This window comes from Lampetra planeri, chromosome 10 (assembly GCF_965212315.1).
Source record: "Lampetra planeri chromosome 10, kcLamPlan1.2.h2, whole genome shotgun sequence".
In the NCBI taxonomy this organism is placed as follows: domain Eukaryota; kingdom Metazoa; phylum Chordata; class Hyperoartia; order Petromyzontiformes; family Petromyzontidae; genus Lampetra; species Lampetra planeri.
The window spans coordinates 382,872-408,089 of NC_136116.1; the positions used below are offsets into that span (position 1 = coordinate 382,872).

Consider the following 25,218-nt stretch of genomic DNA (forward strand, 5'->3'; position numbering starts at 1 on the left):
GTGGAGAGGGAGCCGCTGGTTTGCGGACGCTACAAGCATGTGTGGAATGTCATCTTGCCACGATTGCGAGATGTTAAATACCTCACTTAATATACAGAAGGTGGTGGGTTCGATCCCGACGCTGAGGCTTGTATATTTGAAGTTTACATGTTCTCCCCGTGGTCGCATGGATTTTTCTCTGGGTCATACAGTTTTGCCCTTCACATTTATAAAGATGCATTTTGAGTGTTTTAATACATTTCCACGTGATAAGCCACTTCGTTGAGCTATTATTTGTGGCCAGGTTGGCTTCTGGTAAAGAGATATATAGCTCACTTGGGGCTTACCTGGTAAAATAAAAATAGTATATAAAAAGTATTGCGTGTTTAGAATGTAGTTTTGAGTTATAAAATTAACAGACCTCTGTTTGTCTTCCCAAATTAGATTTTTTTTCAATTTCTGATCTTATCAGCCAATTGGATTTCTCGACCGATATTTTCTTATTTTACTTGTTAAATTAAAAGGCAATTTGTTGCTAAAATAAGTATTGACGTGGTACCCATCTCCTGTTTACAGCCATAAGCTAGTGGTATTCCAATTGCATAGGCAATACGATTTGAACTTTCAACCATCCAACTGCGAGCCGCTCACTCTACCGCTGGGCTATCTGGCCAGTTTAGCAATTATTTTCAGTTTGTACACCACGTTTATTTTGTTACCAATCGTGCTCCATGCCAACGCACCGTGTGAGCTAATCTAAATTGACCATCTGCATGGGCACTCTTGCCCTCATGCCTGGGCAGCGGGGTTTGGTGGAATGCTCATTGCCATGACTACCACTGTGCTGTTGGGGTCAGTGAAGCGAACTCACGTTTCCCTCAAATAGCCTCACTTAATAAGCGTGTAATTGTGACCGCTGCAGAAGGAACTCTGGCAGCAGATACATCGTATGCATGTCATCAGCAATATCGGCAGTAGCTATAACGTTGCCGTTTCCGGGGTGGAGCACCCAGTTCCAACTTCACTGCACTCGATAGAATTCAACATCGAGCAGTTGGAGTAACTTATGAACCAGGACTCACTTATTCACTCTACTCACTCACTCACTGGCCATAATTTGCCTCCTTATCACTCTTCTATCGCTACTACTATGGTTACGGTTCCTGTGACTTCACTCGTTGATGCCTCTACCCATTTTGAGGACCCGGTCTACCACACTGCCTGCTTCGCCTCATCCAGACTGTGTTCTTACTCTTTGGTTCTTTCGGTAAAGTCACGTAGGTAGATTTATTTTATTTTATACTGACGTGACTTTACTGAAATAACCAAAGAGTTGGATTCCTGCAGTCACGAAAGCTTCAAATAAAGATTGTGTTCTTACTATTGTTACTGAAATTAAAGGCCGTGTGGCTGATAGGATGTGTAAAAAAAAATTACGTGGAGGGATAGGAGGTGAATTGTCTACTTATTTATTGTAGGTGAGGCTCACATCTCTGGGCAGCTTTTCTTGTACGGTGCTTGAAGGCACCTCTAATAAATTAATCGGTTCCTCACCCCCACACTGGCCCCATGATGCCCTCCACTTCCATTCTATCGCTAAACAAGGCCTGATTGTCTTCATGCCTTGCTGCATGACTGCATCACGTCAGCGCCGCTATTGGGCCTGGGATACCGGGTGAGGTGTTTATTGCGAGTTACTGGCGCATCGTTACAGAAGAGCGCCAGCATCCCGGCGCTAACTCGCGTGATGCCGGGACAGGGTGAGACGGAGGAGAAAGGTGGAGATTTGTTTTACTGGACACAGTAAAATAAATCTCCACCTCGCTTCATTGTGGCTTTCCTATCAATGGAGAAAACGTTTCATCACGATCTGGGAAGGTTCCCACGACCTGCCTACAATCACCAGCCATTCACAATCCCATCCTCCCTCTTCCTCAGATGCCTCCACGCTGGATGAAAGCCACGCTTGTATTTTGTTTTGCTCTTTCAGCTTTGCGCGCATTCCTGTCACACCGAGCCGCATGTGTCTATTTTCACGTTGTATAATCTGAGGTTGGCATTTTATTTTGCACCGTGGTGACCACCACTGTCTACGTTACTGAAACCCTAGCCTGAGTTTATCAAAACAAAAAAACTAAACAATTTTTTTTATTTTACCAGGTAAGGCCCACTGAGCTACGTAGCTCTTTTTCAGAAGTGACTTGGCCGCAAATGATAGCTCAACGAAGTGGCTTATCACGTGGAAATGTATAGCAGCCAAATACTCTCAACGCGTGATGTTTGTTCTAAATATGGAGGGAAAAACCGGAGGACCCGGAGAAAATCCACACACCCACGGGGAGAACATGCAAACTCCATATATATGGTAGGTATCAGGGTTGGGATCAAACCCACGACTTCCTGCAGTTAACATCTCGCCACGGCGAGTCGGACCTTTCAGGATTTGTTTCAGTTGGGCAGTTAACATCCAGATTGTTTGCGTCACTGCTATCAGCATAAACATAAACCCCGGTAAAAACCGGTTTGCCGCCCATATAGAAATGTCTGGCAGCAAACACAACGCGTTAAGCTCTTAGAAGAGACACGACGGGAGCTGCCACATTGGTGTCACGATGAACACACTGAACTTGCAATCCAGAGGTCGCAGGTTTAATTCCATCTTCCAGCACGGCAGTTGAAACAACGGTGCAACGTTTCTTCAATTTCTCACCTCCCACAATTGTCCACCTAGCAGTGTAAATGGGTACAGCAGAGTCGATGATCGGCAGGTCACGTGCGGTGGGGTCAAGTGTGGGTATGCCCGCACGCCTCTTCCAAGATGTCTGGCGAGCATGGACGAGCAGACCAAATATCCCCCTGAGAGGCTCTCTGGAGCTCAGTCTACTGGAGGCCATTCCACCAGCAGTAGTGTGAGCAAGAGATTGCAGGGATGCGATTTTCCTCTTAAATCCATGCTATACACAACGTTTAATAAGTTGCTTAAGTGTTGGAAGTGCACGCTTGTCAGAGGCACCAAGCGTTTACATAAGAGATGGGAAGGGCGTCAATGCGTTGATTTGTGCGTTGGCTCCTGAATTCAATGCTTGCATTGTGTGGCCCAACCTCAGTTACAAGTTGTCCAGATACTGCTGTAGCAGACGCCTCTTCAGGTGTTTAGCAGCAACAAAGTAGCCTTCCACGTGAGTAACAAACACAATAAATAAGCAGACAATGCCTGCTTCACAGATCCAATCTTCCACGTTAATATATATATTTTCCACATCCCATTAGCCACACGGCCCGGGAGTAAATAATTTCAGCAGCCCCTGTTCAACACTGGAAAATGATGTGGGAAAAAAACGTATGTGGAGGGACACACGTGCATTGCTTATATTGTCCACGACGTCACTGATGATGATGGGATGAGTTGGTATGAAGAGAAGGGAGTGAGCCTTGGCCAGGAACCCGCCTCGGCCAGGAAGGATGATGAACGATAGTCAATGATAATAAGGTAGTGGCAGCCAAGGATTGGAATGCGTCCATCCCAAGGAGCGGAGCTCGGATGCCGATGTTGTTTGTGAGGCGCATGGAGCTGCTGCTGGTGGTGAGAGGTGGAGGAGGTGGTGGGAGGAGGAGGCGGAGCGGCACGGATCGAAGAGGTGGTGTGGGAGGGGCTGTGGGTGCCTATAATAGGAGCTCAGACAAACTGAGGGGGCTCTCTGGACGCTCGGCTCCACCTCGCTTGTCTCATCCGCCTCGTCCACCTCGTCCATCTCCTCCGCAGCCATGGGCTCGCAGCGCGTATCGTCGTACCGCCGCACGTTCGGCACAGGCAGCGCCTACAGCCCCCGCTCGCTGTCGTCGCGCTCCTACGCAGGCAGCAGCAGCAGCGTCGTGCGCTCCTCGCGATCCATGGCCCTGGGCAGCAGTGGCAGCGTGGCCTCCTCCCTGTACGGCCGCTCCTACGTTAAGGCCATGCCCAACCAGAGCGTGGACTTCTCGCTGGCCGAGGCGCTCAACGCCGACTACCGCACGACGCGCACCAACGAGAAGGTGGAGCTGCAGGAGCTCAACGACCGCTTTGCCAACTACATCGATAAGGTGCGCTACCTGGAGCAGCAGAACAAGGCGCTGCTGGCCGAGCTGGCGCTGCTCAAGGGCCGAGAGCCAACCCGGGTCGGGCCCCTCTACGAGCAAGAGCTGCGGGAGCTGCGAGCGCAGGTGGAGCGGCTCACGGGCGAGAAGGCCCGCGGAGACGTGGAGAGGGCCAACCTTCTGGACGAGCTGCAGCGACTGCAGCAGAGGTGAGCGAGACCAGAGCTGCTGAAGAATACTACGAGTCACACGATGACCAAGCAGACCATCCGTCCGTCCATATAACACACACAATGATTTATGGACACATCTCCTCGACCATACGCCTTGGGGGAGTGCATTATTTCAACAACATTGGTTCAACGTAGAACCCACAGAGAGGGCCCTAGCTCATACACATCTGGCATTTTCCCAGTGCAAGCAAGCCTGACTCTGCTGATGAGACTGTCAAAACCGGCCCAGAGTGTGTTTGTGTTGAACCAATGCTGCTAAAATGTACGCATTGCCACGAGGAAGGCTGTGTGGCTGAATGGATGTGTAAGAAATACGTGTGTGTTGGATGTGGAAGAACAGCTATACGGGCATATTGTCTGTTTGTCTATTTTGTTGCTTATTTTCTCCACAATGTTGGAGTGTTGGGGGATCATTTTAGTGCCGACGTTTCAGTACAGAACCCTCAGCCATGAGCGTGTCTCAATATGCTAGACGCAGCTGTAGTCTCTCTCTCTGGCATTGACTTCGGTGTGTACGCTGCTCTGGCCGAGCAGTCCCCGTGTATTCACCTCGAAATCGCGTAAACACGAGGAATCTTCATTGAGTTTCTGGTTGGGCCGCGAAATGATGGGGCCATATTTCTGTCTCAGGAGCCTCCCCCACCTGACACAGCCACAGTAATGAAAGGGTCACGTGCGCCAAAGTTGAACAATGCGCCGAGCTCACCGGGAAGCTGCAGAGTAAATCTCACAACCAAATCCAGTAATTGGATGCACGACGTTCCGCTTCGTACTCCGTCAAGCAACTTCAGGAAAAGCCAGAAATCCAGAATAACTGTGTCAGCAGAGCAGACTTGTTAAATCGGGTCATAACCTCACAGTAACTACCAATCACAATTAAGATATACATTAACCTTGCAAATTAATACGCATGCATAATGTATCTCAACCAATGATTAACAAACACACATCATCCAATATAACTACTACATGTATGAACGCGGTGGTAGACTGCAGCAAGATAGCATTGCTGTGTTGCCTGACGTTGAATGTCGGGGATTCGAAATATCATAATTGTTGGTTATTGAATGCATCACCAACCTCATATTGCATCATCTGTCAGGCTTCAGGAGGAGACCGCTGCTCGCGAAGAAGCTGAGAAGAGCCTGCAGGCCTTCCGCCAAGTGAGTAACGTGCACGGCTTACATCAGTGGTCCCAGAATTTCTGAACCTGCAAAATAACGGCACCATCCACGTTCGCAATATTCCGTGGACCGCCGTGCACCAAATAATATATTTTCATGTGCTGTAAAAGTGCTATGAAGTATTCATCAAAATCCATAAAAGTATTAACTTGATCTATATCGACGAATATGTCGCTGTGCAATGGACAGTAAAGACATATGGTGTCTTGTGTAAAAAACTGAAGTATCTACAACACAATAGCTGAGCAGACTATCTGCCTCCTGCACATATCTGTTCCTCCACGTGATAAATTCCAGCACAGTGTATTTTTCACATCCCATCAGCCGCATAACTTCAGCAACATTGGTTCAACGCAGTCACGGCCCCGTATCTAACACAAGAGAGTTCTTGCCAATAGACATCTGGAAGTTCACCAGCATTGGTTCAAGCAAGCCTGAATCTGCTAATGAGACACTGCATGTGAGACTGGTCCCGAGTGTTGCCGTCGTTGAGCCAGCGCTGCTGAGAAAATGCACTCACAGGAGGGAAGGTCGTTATTCGCTCGTGCGTACCCTTGTGCATTTGCCGCCGATAATGTCCACGTCCCCGCGTACTGCAGGACGTGGACGATGCCACGCTGGCACGCGTGGACCTGGAGCGGAAGGTCGAGTCTCTGCAGGAGGAGATCGCGTTCCTGAAAAAAATTCACGATGAGGTGACGTGCATTCACCTGGCGGTTCACTCTCGGAGCACAATGCGCCTCATTTGAGTTGTCACGTTGGTCTTGTTTGTCCATGTGTGAGCTCAAGACACCGCGGTAGAGACCGACCTCGGTCAATAAAAGGGCAAAAACAATACCGTCAATGGCGGAGCCAGGATGAAAAATGATAGGAGTTGTTAATAAGTAAGGACTTGTCCCTTGCTTTTTATTCGACGCGTGTGCGGCGATCGCGCAGCCATCGATCGAGGTCGAATTCGAACCGTGTGTGATCGGCATCGCGCTGGCTGAAGGAGTTTGCCTTCAGGGAAGTCGTGTACTGTATACGCAACTGCGCACAATTCTGAGTCACTTATAACTGCTTTGCCGTTACTTATTGCCAATTATGTCCTATCATCTCATAGAGTCCCTGGCACATAATAATATGCTACACAGTGGCAGTAGGGGTCGCAAAATGCCGATTTATTACTAATAAACCCCAATGATCCGATCGAAATTTGGGATTTCGATCGGATCATTGGGGAGGCACGTGCCCCCCCCCCAACTGGCTCCGCCAGTGAATACCGTAAATACAAGTACTATACAATAACGAACAAAATCATAGCAAAAACAACTGCACTGCAGGAGAAATCCAAAATGATACACAAACATGGAACAATATTAATACATTTCAAGTCACAAATGTTAGAAAATCACTGATAGTAAACGTAAGTTACATGAACATCAAGATAGATTGCGGGTGGTCATTGCACCAGAGTGTACACACACTTGGCAGCTCAACATCAAAATTGCCTCCACGTGATACATTCGCCCTTGTTTCTCAGTTCAAAGATAAAGGTGCAGCCCTGCAATTGCTCGCTCACGCCACTGCTGGCAGAAGGGTCTCCACGAGAGGGAGCTCTCGTGGTATTTGCTTTACTCTTCCATGCTGACCACCCGCGACCAGCCCATCGACTTGCTCTGCTGTGCCTATTTACGCTCCCGCCGCTCATGCTACTGGGTGGACAGAGGCGGTGGACAAAGGGAGATTTGAGAAACTTGTGCCATTTTTTCAACTGCTATGCCAGGAGATCGAATCGAACCAGCGACTTCTGGACTATCCAGTGCGCTGACCATGACCCCGCGGCAGCTCCCTTCGTGTCTCTGCAAGGCGGTGGTGATGCGTGCATGTTAAAGAGGGGAAATAATGATCGCATTGTTGTTCATATGTAAGGCCTTACAAGGGCTAGTTCCACGTTATATTCAAGAGCTGATTCAATCTCACGCCACTCAAGTTCTTAAAAGTACATCTGCCAGTGGTGCCCTTTTATGTATAAGCCTCGATCTTGGCAGCATTCTTGGGGTGATCGGGCATTCACTGTGGTGTCCCCCTCGGTGTGTAACTCCCTGGAGATCAGGCTAAAAACACATATTTTAAGAACTGCTTTCTTCTTATCGACTTTGTTCCTCTCTGGACCTTTTTTGCCACCCGGATCTTTCTTGACCACCTTTGCTATTTTCATGCATGCCCCCTTGAGATATCGTGATGGGTGCCTAATAAGTACAAATTGTTATTAACTATATATTTGTTACCGTTTCTTTTATACAAAACCCCCGATTTGCACGCTGCGTCCCGCATCCAGGAGCTGCGGGAGGTGCAGGTGCTGGTGCAGGAGCAGACGGTGCACGTGGAGTACGACGTGGGAACCAAACCCGACCTCACCGCCGCCCTGCGCGACATCCGCGCCGAGTACGAGGGCATCGCGGCCAAGAACGTGGCGGAGGCGGAGGAGTGGTACAAGTCCAAGGTGCCCTCGCTGTCTTCACCCACTGAGCCCAAATGGCGTCCCGCTGCTCCTATGAGCATTGAGTCAGCCAGTGCTCGGCTCCTTTTTGCAACCCTGCGGAGCCAGTGGTGGAAATGTTGCATTCCTATGGCAGGGGCGAGTCTAACGATAAGGCAACCACTGTTTGCCTCCCCACAAAACGGTACTTTATTGTATCGACCCTGAAGGGATGGATGATGAGTTTAGTCAACCCTCCTCCAACTGGGATTTTAACTCGCAACTTTCTGATTGTGAGCCACTTACTCTACTTCTGAGCCACCTGGCTGTTAAATCAGAAGCAGTCGTTCTAAATGTTTAACACATCTGACTACTGATGAGACCAATAATGTTGCTGATTAACATTCGTGTGGAAAGCCATGTAACTAAAATATGTTGTTTTAAAGTTGACTTATTAACTCCCCGAAGGCCGTGTGGCTGATGGGATGTGTAAAAGATACTTGTGTGTTGTATGTGGAGGAACAGATACATACAGGCATATTTGCTTATGTATTTTGTTGCTTATATTCTCTACAATGACGCCAATGATTACGTTGTGTTGTTGGAGTGTTGGAGGGATAATTTCACTGCTGACGTTTCAGTGCAAAACCCTCAGCCATGAGTGTGTCTCACGATGTAAGACGCAGCTGTAGTCTCTCTATGGTATTGGCTTCGGTGTTGCACACTGCTTTGGCCGATCAGTCCCTGTGTATTCACCTTGAAATCGCGTAAACATGAGGATTCTTCATCCAGCTTCAGGTTGGACCACGTGATAATCTGAACCCATTTCTGCGACAGTTTTTGGATCTGAGCGAGGCAGCCGTGCGCAACAATGAGGCTCTGCGCGCCGCCAAGCAGGAGCTGATGGACTACCGCCGCCAAGTCCAGGCGCAGCAGTGCGACATCGACTCCCTGAAGGGCGCCGTACGCATACCTTGTTTTTTTTTTAACACAATCACTGAGCACAGGCCCAAGGCCCCAACATGTGTGGGTGAGTGACTGAGTGAGCAGGTGACTGGTTGGTTGAGTGAATGGTAACTGGCATTTGAGCACAGGTGCCCAGGGAGAAGTCCGGAGGAGAAGGTGGCAGGGGAGTGTTGTAGATGTGATTCAGCATGAACGGCTACGCTGGTTGGGGAATGTGTGCAGTATGAGGGAGGATAGCCAAGCAACTTGGAAGTTGGGAAGAGAACATGGTGGGATATGATCAGGCAAGACGGGGGGAGGGCCGATTGCCGAGACAGGTGACCAAAGGGAAGAGAAGACCTCAGGCCAAATGGTAGGACACTGGCAGGGCGGATATTGGATGTCGTATGTGGAATCTGGCAGAGGAGAGAGAGCGTTGGAGGAAGTGTGGTGGCTTCAGTGGCTTTGACCAGGATGACCTCATGATTTCGATCTCACGTCAATGCAGAATGAGTCGCTGGAGCGCCAGATGCGAGAGATGGAGGAGCGTTTCAGCGTGGAGTCGGCCAATTACCAGGACACGATCACGCGCCTAGAGGACGACATCGGGAACCTCAAGGACGAGATGGCGCGCCACCTGCGCGACTACCAGGAGCTGCTGCATGTCAAGATGGCTCTGGACATCGAGATCGCCACCTACCGCAAGCTGTTGGAAGGAGAGGAGACCCGGTGAGTGGCTACGTTTTGAGTTATGTCATGCGGCACGGGAGTGGTGTCCGTGCCGATTTTCCGTTTGAGAGACTTTTTGCACTCATCCATAACGAGTCATTAATGGAAATGAGAAATCGCGTGAGAGGCCCAACAGGTTCTTGAGGGACACGGAGCTAACGGGGGAGGTATCGCAAAAAATAACTATTCACGTCATTAAGGAGAATTAGTAACTAGATAAGGAGATAATTCACCTCTTTTCCAGATCTGTCCCTCTACATACAATAAAATACGAATACCATCAGCCACACGGCCTTCTATATAGGAGTGCATAATTTCAGCAACATTGGTTCAACGCAAGCAAACTCTCGACCGGCTTCAACACTCAATTGTCTCATGAGCACGGTCAGGCTTGCTTGAACCAATGCTGGTGAGCTGACAATTGTTTATAGGCATGGCCTCTCTCAATCAGATATGCATCCTTGATGCAAAACTATTTAATACAGAATACAAAATAACCATGAGGGTCGTCGTGGAGAATATAAGTAACAAAATAAATAAGCAATGCGCCTCACTCGCTTATCTGCCCCTTGACATGAAGAATAAAAGTATATTTTCCATAAGTATTTTAATTTTATAAGTATTTTCTTCTGTTCATAGGATTGCTCTACCAATTCAGCAGCTCGGATCTTTCAACATAAGAGGTGGGGTCTCCTTAATTTTAGTTTTTATGTTCTGACTACAACAAAAATAGAGTTTGTGTATCAAATAAATTTTCTTTAAATAGTTTACAGGGGTTGTCTTGATTCAACTACTTCTGGTAACTAGTGCACGTGGAAAATCCCTCGAGATGGAACATCTCACGTGTAAGGAAGGGTGTCCAGGGTGTCAACGCACACGCGCATAGCAACTACGTAATGATACGTAAACGAACATTCTACATCTATAACTTACGCAGTGTGCTTTCATGCAACGTATATCTCACCTAGTCAAACACACACGTTAACTACAGAAATAAGTAAATGGCGCACACGGCTAGTTCATGTAGAATGTACTCCTAATTCAGACGTTGAGTGGTGAGCGAGTTTTAATCACCGATTTAAATCAGCTGGGACTGTCGGCACGAGTTGGTGGGTCTGGGAGATGGTTCCATGCTGAAGCAGCTCTGTGTCTGAGTGTGCCTGTGCGGGGTTGATCTCTAGGGACGGTTAAAATGTTGTGCCTGTCGGACCATGGAACAGGGTTATTGTTGGAGTGAAACGAGAGATGTTGAGTTGAGGAGGGGGGGGGGTAAATGTTTACATTTATTGTGGGTTGGCTCGGCCCTTCTTCCCTCTGTGGGTGATCAAATTATTTCCACTCTGTGGGAAAGTCAACAGTGGTTGACCTATAAAGAATAATCCCTTTTATAGGAATGTGGAATTTCCACCAACAGCTCATCATGTCTATAAACAGGAGATAAGCACCACCTCAATATGTACTCATCCGAGCAGGATGGCACGTTGACGATATGTGGATAGGGGAGGCCTGGTGAGCCAGGCTTCTGCACTGGTGAAGAGTCACACCAGGCTACTTACCAGAGTGATCTCCTGCACATGTCCCGTTTACAGCACTAATGGGCCAGTGGTGGAAATTCCACATTCCTGTGATAGTAGTGAGCCTACCCATCGGGCAATGACTGTTGTCTTCCTCGCCACGTGGTACTCGTGGTATGGACCCCAGAGGGGGGATAACGATGGACTGAGTCGACCCCTATCCAGGATTTGAACTCGCAACCTTCCGATTGCGAGCTTCTGGAGGGTGGAATCGGCTGCCTTTGGTGTTGTTGACGAGACTGACTCGCGATCTCCTTTCTCAGAGTCCAGCCCATCCCATGACGTGTACAGCAAGAAGACTGTGCTCATCAAGACGATTGAGACGCGCGATGGGGAGGTGAGTAGCTCTGTACTTAAGCAGACAAAGCACAAATATTTGTCCCTCAGCATAAAAAATAAGATATTTGTATACATCCGATCAACCAAATGGCCTTATGAGAGTGCATAATAGAAGCAACATTGGTTCAATACAAGCAAACTCTGGACCGATTTTGACATTCAGTGTCTCATCATTAGAGTTGGGCTGATTTGAACCAATGCTGATGAACTGTCAGATGTTTATTTGTTGCATTCTTTGATTAGGATCACAGAGGTTTACATGTTCGGGCCATTGCCCAAAATATGTCTATGTTTTGTTTCCTTTGAAGCCTGTAGCGTTATTACCGAACGTGTTTGAGTTTTTTTTTTAAATAACGTAATGTTGGCCACAGACGCTGATAACAAAGCGCTGTCCTGTGCAGGCCGTGGTGTGGGACTTAGGTGTGCAGCTACCAATGTCATTAGGGGGGCTATGTAAGCTACGACTGTGGGCCCCCCTCCTTTCTCCCGACTCACTTTTACTGAAATAGCTACGGATGTTTTTAACCCGTATACTATATATAGTTATATGTCAGGCTATAACGATATATCATTTAAGTTTCACCGTGTATTGGGTGTGAAGGAAGACAGTCTCACAATGACAGTATTAATAAATAAAAAGATGTCAAGGTACAATACTGACAATTAAGTTATTGTGCGTCTTGATTTCATGCTGGACCCATCGGTCTAGGATTTCGTCAAAGGGGGTGAATCGTGCAACTTTATGCTGCTCTATTGATACGATATCCCAGATGCGTTAATCTGGCTTGGCCCATGGTAGACCGCTGGTAATTTTTCATGATTTTAAAAAAATGATTTGTCTTAACATGTTTTACTTGCTTATCTGTCGATTCGGGGCCCCGTTGTGGCCGACTGGGCCCCTATGCGTCGCATAACGCTGCCACATGACACCGCCATAGTTGCACCCCTGGACTGAATTATAGACGTTTTGCCGATGCACAGGCCCAAATGCCCTAAACGTCAAGTGACTAGCAACACACAGCATAATAGATACAGAGTTAACACGCATCTTGAATTGAGCACGGTTATTAGAAATGCTTTGGGAAAAGAGACGATGATGGGAGGGAATTCCTTAGTGCAGCAGTGCGGGGAAGAAGCAGAGAGAAGTGGACAGACCTCCAGTGTGGTGGTTGAACATACCACACTGGTGAAGTTCACGGGAACAGTAACCATGGCAGTAGTAATAGAAGAGTGATAAGGAGGTGACTGATCGCTGGTGATTGAGTGACTGGAGTGAATCGGCGAGTGCTGGATCGTCAATCACCCTGACTGCTGCTTCACTCTGAACTCTGTCCGACTGTAGCGAGGCATGAACTGGGTGCTCCACCCCAGGTGTGACAGCAGCTGAGCTCCAGATTCGGCCGAATATTTGCTTTGTTTAGCAGCAGCAGTAATAATTGGAGTTAAAGAGGCTTTGTCACGAAAAAGAAAACCAAGCTCCTGCGGTGCCTCCTTAGCCAGATGATTAACACAGCTGTTCCATGACAGCACAGAGCAGAATGCTGTGCCAAGCAGATTACTCGTGTTGCTATGTATTTTTCTTTACAAAAATGTGCGTGTGTACGATCGACTGTGCAGGTGATCACCGAATCCACCAAGAAGGAGCACATCTAAAGAAGTGAAATTCCAGCCAACGAGTATTCTCCTATCCCTACACCCACACCTCGTAGCCACTATTAAACCTCCATCCGCACCATTGACATGCACCACAGTTATCACACGTTATTTTAGTAATGCCTGTGCAAATTTAACACGTACCAGGTTTTCACAGACAATATTATGATTCGTAAATGATTTTTGTGTAGTTAAGATCCTCCATCATTCGACACGGCCAAACAAATGAAACTGTTGCGTGTACAAGCGTTTAACAACGCACCAATTAGAATTGTTTCAGCTCACTGGTGAGTTTAAGAATTCTCACAACCAACATAATCAAGAAAATCCAGGAATAAAATCAAGGCAACAATTCTGACTTTATGCAGTTTTCTATAGATGATTGGCGTAATTTCAAGCAAAGCGGCGCATCTCAATGAACGTGGTTGCAAGGTTTCTTCTTTAACTGACTGGCGAGCTCACAGAATATTTGGTGTGTGTTAAGCGCTTATACACGTGGCAATTGGATTTCTTTGGCTATGTTTGGTGGTGGAGGTTGTGCAAATGTTGTGCTTTTTGGTTTTGGTGTTGTAATATTTCCTTAAAGCATGCTCATATGTTAGTTCAACCTGTTAGGCCAGACTGGCAGTGGCTTGGGGAGGCCTTGACCTAGCAGTGGATTGATCATTGCTGATGATGATGAAGCCAGACAGGTGACACTATCCGATATGAGGTCTCTAGTCAGTACATACCTGGTGGCTGCTCCAGAACCCAGCCACTCTTGAGACCAGTTGCCGAGCACAAGGCGCCAAAGGCCCAATACACCAAGCGGCCATGCAACAAACATCACCCGTCAGAATTGTAATAGATAAGAGTTAACACGTGTCTTGATTCGGGCAAGGTTATCATAGTAGTGTGGGACAACAGACAATGGGAGGGAATTCCAAAGTGGAGTGGTGCGAGGGAAGATGCAGGAAGAGAAGGATTGTGACTTGCAGTGTGGTGGTAGAACATAACGTTGATGAGAGGAAACAAATCACGTGTTGCCATTTCCGCAGAACCGTTGTTACGATGCTTATTTGCTTGACTGCTGTCTGCAATTTCCGTGACCTCGTGAATTGTGTACATGGTGATGCACACCATGCACACGTGATATGATATGTAGAGATATGATGTGTAAAGAAACCGAACGATCTTATGTTATCTTAATTAGATTTATATAAAAAAAAAATCAAACAATATGCCTCCATACATCTGTCCCTCCACATGAGAAGGGCCAGAGATCTAAAGGTATGTTTTACATATCTATTCAAGATTTCGGTAATGCATAATTCCTGCAGATTTGATTCAACACAAGCAACACTCCGGACGAGTTTTGAGATTGTGTCTCATAAGCATTCAGACTTGCTTGAATCAATATGGGCGAACTGCCAAATGTTTATAGAGGTCACCCGACTGCGTTGGACACAGAAGTATACGTGTAGGCAAGCCTGTCTCATCGGCAGTGAGCCTTGCTTGAAGACCATGTGACTGGAGAGACATGTATGTGGAGGCGAATGTTATGTTTAGTTATATTCTCCACAAGGACGCTAATGATCGGTGGTATAGGTCATGATAATTGTATGACGGCAGCATTCAACTGGCTCCACGGGAAGAGCTTAGACGAGTAGAGGAAGTCGACCACTTAGAATAAATACTTTTAATATTTGTATCCAAGTGTGACCAACAGAGCCAGTGTGACTTCATACAGGGCGTACACTGGGCTGGCTATTCTGATTGCAAAGTATACTGGCATCTGGGCTCGGTGCCAGCTGCTTCACACGTTGGCTAATGCCTGGTGCCTGTAGGGTGTAGAGGAGTGGTCATGGGGCTGCTCAGGGTCAGTGGAACAGAGGTAGATGGGGCGCAGTGGTGACGCGACGCGTGATTAAACTCTGAGAGCCATTTTGTAATAACATACTTTATAATATTATAGGTGTCGTTACTATTAATAAAGTGATAACCCAGGATGCACGAGATATTCATTTACATTAATGACAGCCGCTGGTTGATTGTAACCAGTTGGTGCAGTGCGAGTGTGGAGCTGTCATTGTAGAGATGCAGATTTGGGAAGGAGGCGAATCCTCTGCGTCTTGTTACATTCTCCACAACGATGCAACTTATCATCTGAAGTAATTATTATAATGTTCTAGAAAGGGTAGAGAGCTGACATTTGATACATAAAGTGAACTCCATTATTTTAACTCTTCACCTATTTAAACTAATTCTATGTTTTGGCCTCCAAAATCTTTTGAGCAAACATTTTGAACGTTGCGCTTCAGTCATTGAAAGGGTTCAAACCAGATGATTGATAACACGTAAATATCCACATACTCACAGAGACCCATTGACTCGCAAAGAGAATCATGGACTTAAATAGAGACCCATGGACTCACATAGAAATCCATGGACTCATATAGAGACTCACAGACTCACATAGAGACCCATTGACTCACATCGAGACCCATATACAGTAATCTCAGAGACCCTAGACTCACACAGAAACCCATAGGCTCACAGAGAGATATATAGACTCACACAGAGCAACATACAGTCATGTAGAGACCCCAACGACTTACATAGAAACCTACAGACTTACATAAAGACCCGAGACTCACATATACATATATACTCACACAGAGAAACACAGACTCATATAGAGACTCACAGACTCACATAGTTACCCACAGACTCACATAGATACCCATAGACTCGCATAAAAGCCCAAAGACTCTAGACTCAGAGACCCATACTCACACAGAGACCCATAGACTCACATTGGCTCACACAGATTCACGTTGAGACCCCTAGACTCACACAGACCCATAAACTCACACGAAAGCCATCACCTATTATTAGCATTTGCCCAAGATCCGAATGCAGCATGACCCTCCTAAAAAAAGAGTATTGAGACTCGGTAAAGCTTTCCTGGGTGTGTACGTGCCGTGGACCGTCTTGGCTGTCGCCTGCTCGATCCCCCAGAGCAGGTGTCCAGGCGCCCTCTGGCGGCTTCCACGTGCAAGTGAGCAACCCGAGCAACGAGAGCGAGCGAGCGCCTCGGGGCCAAGGGGCGACCCCGTGACTCTGCAGCGGAAACACTACTCCCTCCTGTGCTCGGAGCACTAAAAATAATCTGCCTTTTAATGAAATAATAATATACTAAGATAACATTTATTGCAAAGTTTGATTAAAGTTCTCTGAAATAAATTGAAAATATTATCTGGAGAAAGAATGACATGAATAGGAGCACACTCTGAAAGCGGAGAGCAATTTTTAATTATTTGTGAATCCCTCCTCTTCGGTGTCGCTATCTATTATGTCTTCCGAACTTCTTTCGTTGTTTTAATGCAAATCAACGTTTATTTGTTACACGGATAGTCCCGTGTCAGTTATCCAGCAACGGCCCGCAGCCTCTAACAATAATTACTGTTCACGTCGAGAGGAGCCCAGCCAGCAATCAGCCAGGAAACTCGAGGCATTGATTAAGTAATTAATTATTACAGGTAGGAACAACAGGTACCACACTGCCCACCAGGGATTGGTTGTCTGTCGTGCATATGGAGAGGGGAGGGTGGGGGTGGGAGGGGTGGGGCTGGGTGGAGAGGGGAGGGTGGGGAGGGGCTCGGTGGGCAGGGGAGGGTGGGGAGGGGCTGGGTGGGGAGGGTGGGGCTGGATGGGGAGGGGAGGGTGGGGAGGGGCTGGTCACCCCGTGATGCCCTTGTAGTAGGTTCAAGGAGACTTGGACGACGTAGTCGGAGGCGCACTTATTTATTGAACGTTCCACTATATACAGGCCAAGATATACAACACTCGAAGGGGTATCGGCCCCTTCACCCGTCTAACAGGGAACCCCACAATCTCTATCCCGGCTAGCCTACTCCCAGGTCCTCCATTACAGAGCTAGGGGAGGCTAGCTGACCCAGCTCTGGCCAAGCTGGGATTACGGCACCCTGAGTCCCCAGACCGGCTCTTACAAGAGCATCGGTTCTGGGCTCTCGGGGCCACGCCACTTGCTTGTCCTGGTCGGTCCTTAGAAGAACGGCGATCCAGGGGAGTCCCAGGGCCTATCTAGCCGGTCTTCCTTCTTCGCTGGTTTAAGCTAAACACTGAACCCCGAGCCCACCGGCTCACCGCCTTATATAGCAACTCCCCCACCAAGGGGTGGGGCCGTGGGGGATCACAGCGCCGTTTTAGCCCCCCAGGCTAGACGGTGCGGACGTGGATGTAAGCATCCTTCCGCGTGCGGGCATAACCACCCCTGGTGTGTTTGTTCGCCCTCCCGTAACACCTCTACACCCTTATAAAACACAAGGTTTAACCTACACACTACACTATACACGACACGATACACTACACTTATACAGGTAGGAACAACAGGTTCCACACTGCCCACCAGGGATTATTTGTCTGTCTGTCGTGCACAAATGCGCTGTCCAACCAAGTTCCTACCTGCCCACTCCGAAGGAACGTGTTTAGAGAAAGGTAGTTTGATTTAAACGTAGCTGCTGAGCACAGGGTCCAACCGCCAAACACCATCACAGTTGTAATAAACCTAGTTAACTCGTTTTTTTAATGAAGCAAAATCATTATTAGCGATTTAGAAAAATAAATGATGGGAGGAATAAAGCAGAAATATAACTGTTGAGTGGTGGGTAGGTGAGTGGATGAGTGCGTTGTTGGGGCCTGGAGTGTGGTGGTTGAGTGGTGGTTGAGTGGATGAGTGGGTGAGTGTGTTGTTGGGGGCTGCTGTCTGGTGGGTGAGTGGATGAGTGGGTGGGTGGATGAATGTGTTGTTGGGGCCTGGAGTGTGGTGGGTGAGTGGATGAGCGGGTGAGTGGATGAGTGGGTGAGTGGATGAGTGGGTGAGTGGATGAGTGCGTTGTTGGGTCCGGGAGTGTGGTGGCTGAGTGGTGGGTGAGTGGATGAGTGGGTGAGTGGATGAGTGTGTTGTTGGATCCGGGAATGTGGTGGCTGAGTGGTGGGTGAGTGGATGAGTGGATGAGTGGGTGAGTGGATGAGTGTGTTGTGGGGGCCTGGAGTGTGGTGGGTGAGTTGATGAGTGGATGGGTGGATGAGTGTGTTGTGGGGGCCTGGAGTGTGGTGGTTAAGTGGATGAGTGGGTGAGTGGATGAGTGAGTTGTGGGGGCCTGCAGTGTGGTGGGTGAGTGGATGAGTGGGTGAGTGGATGAGTGTGTTGTGGGGGCCTGGAGTGTGGTGGTTAAGTGGATGAGTGGGTGGGTGGATGAGTGAGTTGTGGGGGCCTGCAGTGTGGTGGGTGAGTGGATGAGTGGGTGAGTGGATGAGTGTGTTGTGGGGGCCTGCAAGTGTGGTGGGTGAGTTGATGAGTGGGTAGGTGGATGAGTGGGTGAGTGGATGAGTGCGTTGTTGGGGCCTGGAGTGTGGTGGTTGAGTGGTGGTTGAGTGGATGAGTGGGTGAGTGTGTTGTTGGGGGCTGCTGTGTGGTGGGTGAGTGGATGAGTGGGTGGGTGGATGAGTGTGTTGTGGGGGCCTGCAAGTGTGGTGGGAGAGTTGATGAGTGGGTGGGTGAATGAGTGGGTGGGTGGATGAGTGTGTTGTGGGGGCCTGCAGTGTGGTGAATGAGTGTGTTGTGGGGGCCTGCAGTGTGGTGGTTGAACACAGTGTGGGTGAGACGATACAGTCCGTGTCTGGTCGACCGAGTTGTGAACTCACAGGTGTACTCTAGCTCCCTGACGTTTTGTGTTTTATTGGAACGCACACCGAAGGCACATTTTTTTACAAAACATTTGCCATTGCTTGTGTTGCTCCTTAAGACATGGCCATTAAGGACTATCTTTTTATAGCCATGCTTTGAAGGGTGATATTTTCAGGACAACTGGAACCCAGTCCTGTATCCTGAGTCTCTTTAGGAGTATTACTTTGTGATTATCGAGGGGGTTGTCTATTACTCAATAGCTATTAAGTGACGATTCACATTCCATTTTAAACTGGGCATCAGAAAACATTTAAAACATGTCATTCTAATCAATCTCCATGGTGTAAAATGTCCAAATCTTAATGACTCCACCTCTTTACCATCTCTGTTTTTGTACTATGATGCAGGGTCATCTCCCACAACGTCACCTATTTTATATTTTTTATTTTAATTGTCCTTTAATTTAATTGTCGGGGCGCCACGATGGCGAGATGTTAACTACCTCACCTGATATGCAGGTCGTGGGTTCGATCTCTACCCTAACGCCTGTATATATTTGAAGTCTGCATTTTCTCCCCGTGGTGGAGTTATCTTGCGGGGTTTTCCCCTCCACGTTTAGAAACACGCTTTGGCTGCTATAAAATCTCCACATGATAAGCCACTTCGTTGAGCTATCATTTGTGGCCAGGTCGCTTCTGAAAAACAAGATATATTGTTCAGTGGGCCTAACCTGGTAAAATAAAAAATAGTGTGGATTAATAGTGCTTGTGCACTACTGCCAACGCAGCATCACAAGATAAATAGTTGAATTCGGAGTGAATAAGCGAGTGCTGAATCAGGAATCACACTTGAACACTGCTGGCAAACTCGAGGAGGTGTCTCAGACGGCCGTCAGCTTGTCTGTTGAGTGTCCCGCCAACCAGAGTCTGTCTCGAGGCTCGCGCCGGTGCCTCCCTCCCGCTTGGTGAACTCAACCTCGAGACATGCAACTCACAGTCGATGTCAACTGCGGTCACATTTGCAACTGTGATTTGCGAACTGTGAATGTGTCATTTATCATGAGTATAATATATGTTAATCGCTGTGCTTCTTTATGGAGCCGTCCAATGACGTCACGCACCTAGGTGGCGGGGGGGGGGTCAGACATTTGTGACGATGTGTGACGAGGGCGGGGGGGTTTGAGAAATGTGACGTCACATAAAAATGCGCAACTTTAAATAAATATTAACAACACGTTCTACTTAATTAAATAGACTTTTTAATAAATGTTTTCTCCTATAACATCAGAGTGCAGCGCCACATTAAATCAGCACTACAATGACAATAGTTTAAAGCGATTTGAAGCATGTTTTATTTTGGGGGGGGGGGGTCTAACTTTTTGTGACGCCGTGTGATGAGGGGGGGTCAAAAATCGGCCGAAATCGCGTGACGTCATTAATGGACGGCCCCTATTGTTGTTTTGATCGATTTTACGTACGATTGAGTTTACGATATGACGACCCCACCTTGAGCTGGACATAGTAGAAAGAGGTTCATAGCTCATGGGGGATATTGTTAATGTCTGTGAATGAACCTTCACCAACGTATATTGGTGATTGTGCGGCGTTGGCTCAAGAACAATTAACAATAAAACAAACTCAACAAATTCGTCGGTCGCATCGGTGACTTAAAAAAAAAATATGATGTATAATGTATTATGAAGGGCCACTGCCCGAAACATCGCCTGTTATGCGTGTTTATGTTCAGGCCACGCAGCGTAATTTACCAAAGTGTTGAGGTTTTGTCATCAGCCTGACTGCTCCAGGAGCCAGAGGAGGGAGGAGGAGTCACAGGGGGGGAGGAGGCGGGGCGGGGTGAGGGGGGTTGAGGGGGATGGGGGAGTGGCTGAATTGGGGGGGGTGACTTTGGGGGGGGGGTGAATTTTGGGGGAGGGTGAATTTGGGGGGGGTGAATTTTGGGGAGGTGAAATGGGGGGGGGGTGATTGGGAGGGGGTGATTTGGAGGGGGTGAATTGGGGGGGGGTGAATTGGGGGGGGGGTGAATTTGGGGGGGGGGGTGAATTGGGGGGGGGGGTTAATTTGGGGGGGGTGAATTTGGGGGGGTTGACTTGGGGGGTGGGTGGAGCGCCCCCTGGCGGGCGGCCCGCGCCATCGCCGCGTCTCTCGTCGTCTGCGCCGTGAGCCGCCGCCGCCTCCTCTCCTCCCTCTCGCCACCGCCTCTCCGCCTCTCACCGCACCGCGGCGGAGCATGGCCGCGCGGCGCGGCGCGTAGAGGAACGAGGAGGAGCGGGAGGTGGAGGAGGACAAGAAGAGGCGCAGGAGGCAGACGAGGAAGAGGAGGAGTGGTCCCTCGCCCTCCTCTTCACCCCGGGGGGAGAAGGGTGCGGCCTCCCCACCATCACCAGCAAGCAGCACGACGAGCGCAGGAGGAGTGGTGAGACGAGGTGGAAGAGAGGGCAGCGAAATGGAGGAGCAGTGAGAGGAGGCGCGAGAGCGAGGAAGAGGAGTGAAGAGGAGAGGCGAGGAGAGCGGGGGCGGCGACGAGCTCGGCGAAGCAGCAGCAGCGGCAGCAGCGGCGGCCCCAGCCAACAAAGATGGCGACGCGGCCCAGGGAGGCGGACGGGCGGGACGGGGAGGCGAGCGGCCCGGCGCCCCCGCGGGTGAGACGCGCGGGGGGCGCCGCGCGGTCTCTGAGTGCGAGGGGACTCGGGAGCGCGTGGCGGTGGTGCGGGGTGGGGGACCTCGGGGCAGCAGCAGGGGGGGCACTGTGTGCCGTGGCGGACATGGGGTGAGGGATGGGCGAGGGGATGTGGGTCCTGGGTGAGAGGGATGCGGGTCCTGAGTGAGAGGGATGTGGGTCCTGGGTGAGAGGGATGTGGGTCCTGGGTGAGAGGGATGTGGGTCCTGGGTGAGAGGGGTGTGGGTCCTGGGTGAGATGGATGTGGGTCCTGGGCGAGAGGGATGTGGGTCCTGGGTGAGATGGATGTGGGTCCTGGGTGAGAGGGATGTGGGTCCTGGGTGAGAGGGGTGTGGGTCCTGGGTGAGAGGGATGTGGGTCCTGGGTGAGAGGGATGTGGGTCCTGGGTGAGAGGGATGTGGGTCCTGGGTGAGAGGGGTGTGGGTCCTGGGTGAGAGGGATGTGGGTCCTGGTGAGAGGGATGTGGGTCCTGGGTGAGAGGGATGTGGGTCCTGGGTGAGAGGGATGTGGGTCCTGGGTGAGAGGGATGTGGGTCCTGGGTGAGAGGGATGTGGGTCCTGGGTGAGAGGGATGTGGGTCCTGGGTGAGAGGGATGTGGGTCCTGGTGAGATGGATGTGGGTCCTGGGTGAGAGGGATGTGGGTCCTGGGTGAGAGGGATGTGGGTCCTGGGTGAGATGGATGTGGGTCCTGGTGAGAGGGGTGTGGGTCCTGAGTGAGAGGGATGTGGGTCCTGGGCGAGAGGGATGTGGGTCCTGGGTGAGATGGATGTGGGTCCTGGGTGAGAGGGGTGTGGGTCCTGGGTGAGATGGATGTGGGTCCTGGGCGAGAGTGATGTGGGTCCTGGGTGAGATGGATGTGGGTCCTGGGTGAGAGGGATGTGGGTCCTGGGTGAGATGGATGTGGGTCCTGGGTGAGAGGGGTGTGGGTCCTGGGTGAGATGGATGTGGGTCCTGGGTGAGAGGGATGTGGGTCCTGGGTGAGATGGATGTGGGTCCTGGGTGAGATGGATGTGGGTCCTGGGTGAGAGGGGTGTGGGTCCTGGGTGAGATGGATGTGGGTTCTGGGTGAGAGGGGTGTGGGTCCTGGGTGAGATGGATGTGGGTCCTGGGTGAGATGGATGTGGGTCCTGGGTGAGGGATGTGGGTCCTGGTGAGAGGGATGTGGGTCCTGGGTGAGAGGGATGTGGGTCCTGGGTGAGATGGATGTGGGTCCTGGGTGAGATGGATGTGGGTCCTGGGTGAGAGGGATGTGGGTCCTGGGTGAGATGGATGTGGGTCCTGGGTGAGAGGGATGTGGGTCCTGGGTGAGATGGATGTGGGTCCTGGGTGAGAGGGATGTGGGTCCTGGGTGAGATGGATGTGGGTCCTGGGTGAGAGGGATGTGGGTCCTGGGTGAGATGGATGTGGGTCCTGGGTAAGAGGGGTGTGGGTCCTGGCGAGAGGGGTGTGGGTCCTGGTGAGAGGGGTGTGGGTCCTGGTGAGAGGGGTGTGGGTCCTGGTGAGAGGGGTGTGGGTCCTGGTGAGAGGGGTGTGGGTCCTGGTGAGAGGGGTGTGGGTCCTGGGTGAGAGGGATCTGGGCCCGGGGTGAGAGAGACGGGAGGGGCATGGAGGCAAGCGCGGGGAGCCGGGAGTTCTAGGGAGAGCAGAGGGGTCCCCCAGTAAGAGGGATCGGGGGGTCCTCGTGAGGGAAGTGTAGAGGGGAGTTACCGGATTGAGAGGGATTCCGTGGAACGAGGAGTAGGGACAGTGACTGCGGGGGGAAAGGGACAGCGTCTCGGGGTGTGATCGAAGGGGACTGTTGTGGTAGGCGGACTGGAATTACAATCCAGAGGGTACTGGTTCGATTCGAACTCCTGGCGTGGTATTTTAAACAATGGGGCACATGCATTTATTAAATCAGTGCATTCATTGTTTACAGGAAACTGTTGCCTGTTCCTGACTTTCGGAACCGGTAATCGATTCTCAAAACGGTATAACCGGTTTACCGGATATCGGTTAACAATCACGGGTTATATTCTGATAGAGATTCCGGCGTTCTGCGCTCGAATGCTGCCAGTAGCGTTGGAATGTTTGAGTGCAAGCTGCTCTAGCAAGCCATCCACAACGTGCTTATGGGTCGACATCCGGCCTTAACAAGGACCCCCTTGATCATGGGCATCAGTGATAGCTTCCAATGAGCCACATTCAGCCTGGCGCATTCGCAACGCTCGAGCAATGTAGGGCTCATTTCATAATGCACACAAATAACGTAAACACCCACAAACATTTGTAAAATGTGCCTTTTAAACCGAATTCTGAGATCACATGCCAACTGCTGATGTCATTTACTAATTAGTTGTGAGGTACACATCTAAAAACAAGCATTTGTGTCGGAATATCCTTTTTCTTTAATATTACACACCAATGTTCCTGCGTCAACACTCGGGACTGTTTAATTGGGGCTCTTAACTGATGACGATCCCAGCTGAACGCTGCCGGAATGTGCCTGTACGTCACCGTGCCTGATCAGTAGTTTCTTGGTCGAGGGAGTGAGTGGCTTTTTACAAACCGCAGAGTTGTCAGTTATTTCACTGATTGCATTCTACCACCCATGTACCTCCATTTGAATTCCCTAGCGTCCACTACGTGGTATATATTTTTGTGAAATGTCAGTCCCCGAGCACTAAGCAATGCACTTATAGACATCCTTATTGCACACAGATAAGTTGTAACGATCGATTGCATATTCGAATGAGCTTACATTATTAATGCCAGTATAAGTTATTACACACGTAAGACAACACCTTAACACGTATCCCTCCACTTGAATTAATTAATTACTTTTTACACATCCCATCACCCATTTGGGAGTGCACAATATCAGCAGGATTGGTTCAACACACCAAACTCTGGACCAATTTCAACATGAATGTGGTGTCTCATCAGCAGTCAGATTTTCTTCAACCAATACTGATGGGCTGCCAGATTTTTATCAGCAAGGCCCCTTTTCTGTGGAACATGGGTCCTAGTTGAATATTTTTTTTCTACTTATATTCCCAATGATGATGCTCATGATTATTTTGTATGGCCTAGACATATATCGGCAATGTTAACTTTAAATATTTTTATCAAGAGTTAAATTAACAACATTTAAATTTGCCTAAAGAAGAACATTTTCAATGACTGTATGACCTGATATGATGATGTATACGGTTCATGGTCATTCACAATTTTTTTTAGGAAAACTGAAAAAGTGCGCAAAGAAGCATGGAGAGACACATGCTTGGAATTAAACTGAGATACAAAGGAACATATGGTAGGGGGAGTCTATCTATAGAACAACATCCATATTCTCAAGACATTTGAAGTGGGCGTGGGCAGGCCACATCACGGCTAGAAGGGACGATGAATGACAGTCGAGAATAATAACAGAGTGGCAGCCAAGGGTTGTAACGCATCCGAGCAGACATCCATCGAGGAGATGGAATGATTAAATAAGTTTATGTGCAGGGGCTGGGTGGATTGTTCCATCGCAGGGTTATGAGAGGTGGCGGTGGCTTGAGGAGGCTTCATCCGCCAGTGAATTGAAGATGGTTGATGATGGTGAAATTGATTTTGTTTTACACATGATTGTTTTAATCTACTCACGCTTGGCTGATGGGGAAGTGGTCATGGATTG

The 25,218-nt window shown here is 49.2% G+C and overlaps 2 protein-coding genes across 5 annotated transcripts in view; both read left to right on the forward strand.

The window, feature by feature from the left end:
• The first annotated feature begins 3,674 nt into the window (after window positions 1-3,674).
• Window positions 3,675-15,159, forward strand: LOC144720787 (vimentin-like). Of its 2 annotated transcripts, XM_078597827.1 has the most exons (9): window positions 3,675-4,262; window positions 5,389-5,449; window positions 6,070-6,165; window positions 7,791-7,955; window positions 8,769-8,894; window positions 9,385-9,605; window positions 10,245-10,288; window positions 11,443-11,516; window positions 13,136-15,159. In XM_078597827.1, exons 1-9 carry the CDS (start codon window positions 3,745-3,747, stop codon window positions 13,169-13,171), a joined length of 1,341 nt encoding a protein of 446 aa, XP_078453953.1. In that variant the 5' UTR covers window positions 3,675-3,744; the 3' UTR covers window positions 13,172-15,159. The 2 variants fall into 2 exon arrangements, with proteins under 2 accessions (XP_078453953.1, XP_078453955.1); XM_078597829.1 differs by lacking the exon at window positions 10,245-10,288 and having other exon boundaries at window positions 13,136-14,340.
• A 5,849-nt stretch (window positions 15,160-21,008) lies between these two features.
• Window positions 21,009-25,218, forward strand: part of LOC144720788 (rho GTPase-activating protein 21-like) — a 37,961-nt gene continuing 33,751 nt past the window's right edge. For all 3 annotated transcript variants that reach the window (XM_078597830.1, XM_078597831.1, XM_078597832.1), the window contains exon 1: window positions 21,009-21,522. In XM_078597830.1, the coding sequence (XP_078453956.1) occupies window positions 21,457-21,522 (66 nt within the window). In that variant the 5' untranslated portion in view covers window positions 21,009-21,456. The remainder of the gene's footprint in view (window positions 21,523-25,218) is intronic.

Coding starts and splice junctions, on each gene's coding strand:
- LOC144720787 (XM_078597827.1), top strand. CDS start 3,745: ATGGGCTCGCAGCGCGTATCGTCGTACCGCCGCACGTTCGGCACAGGC. Junction 6,166..7,790: donor TGAAAAAAATTCACGATGAG/GTGACGTGCATT, acceptor TCCCGCATCCAG/GAGCTGCGGGAGGTGCAGGT. Junction 9,606..10,244: donor TTGGAAGGAGAGGAGACCCG/GTGAGTGGCTAC, acceptor TTCTGTTCATAG/GATTGCTCTACCAATTCAGC.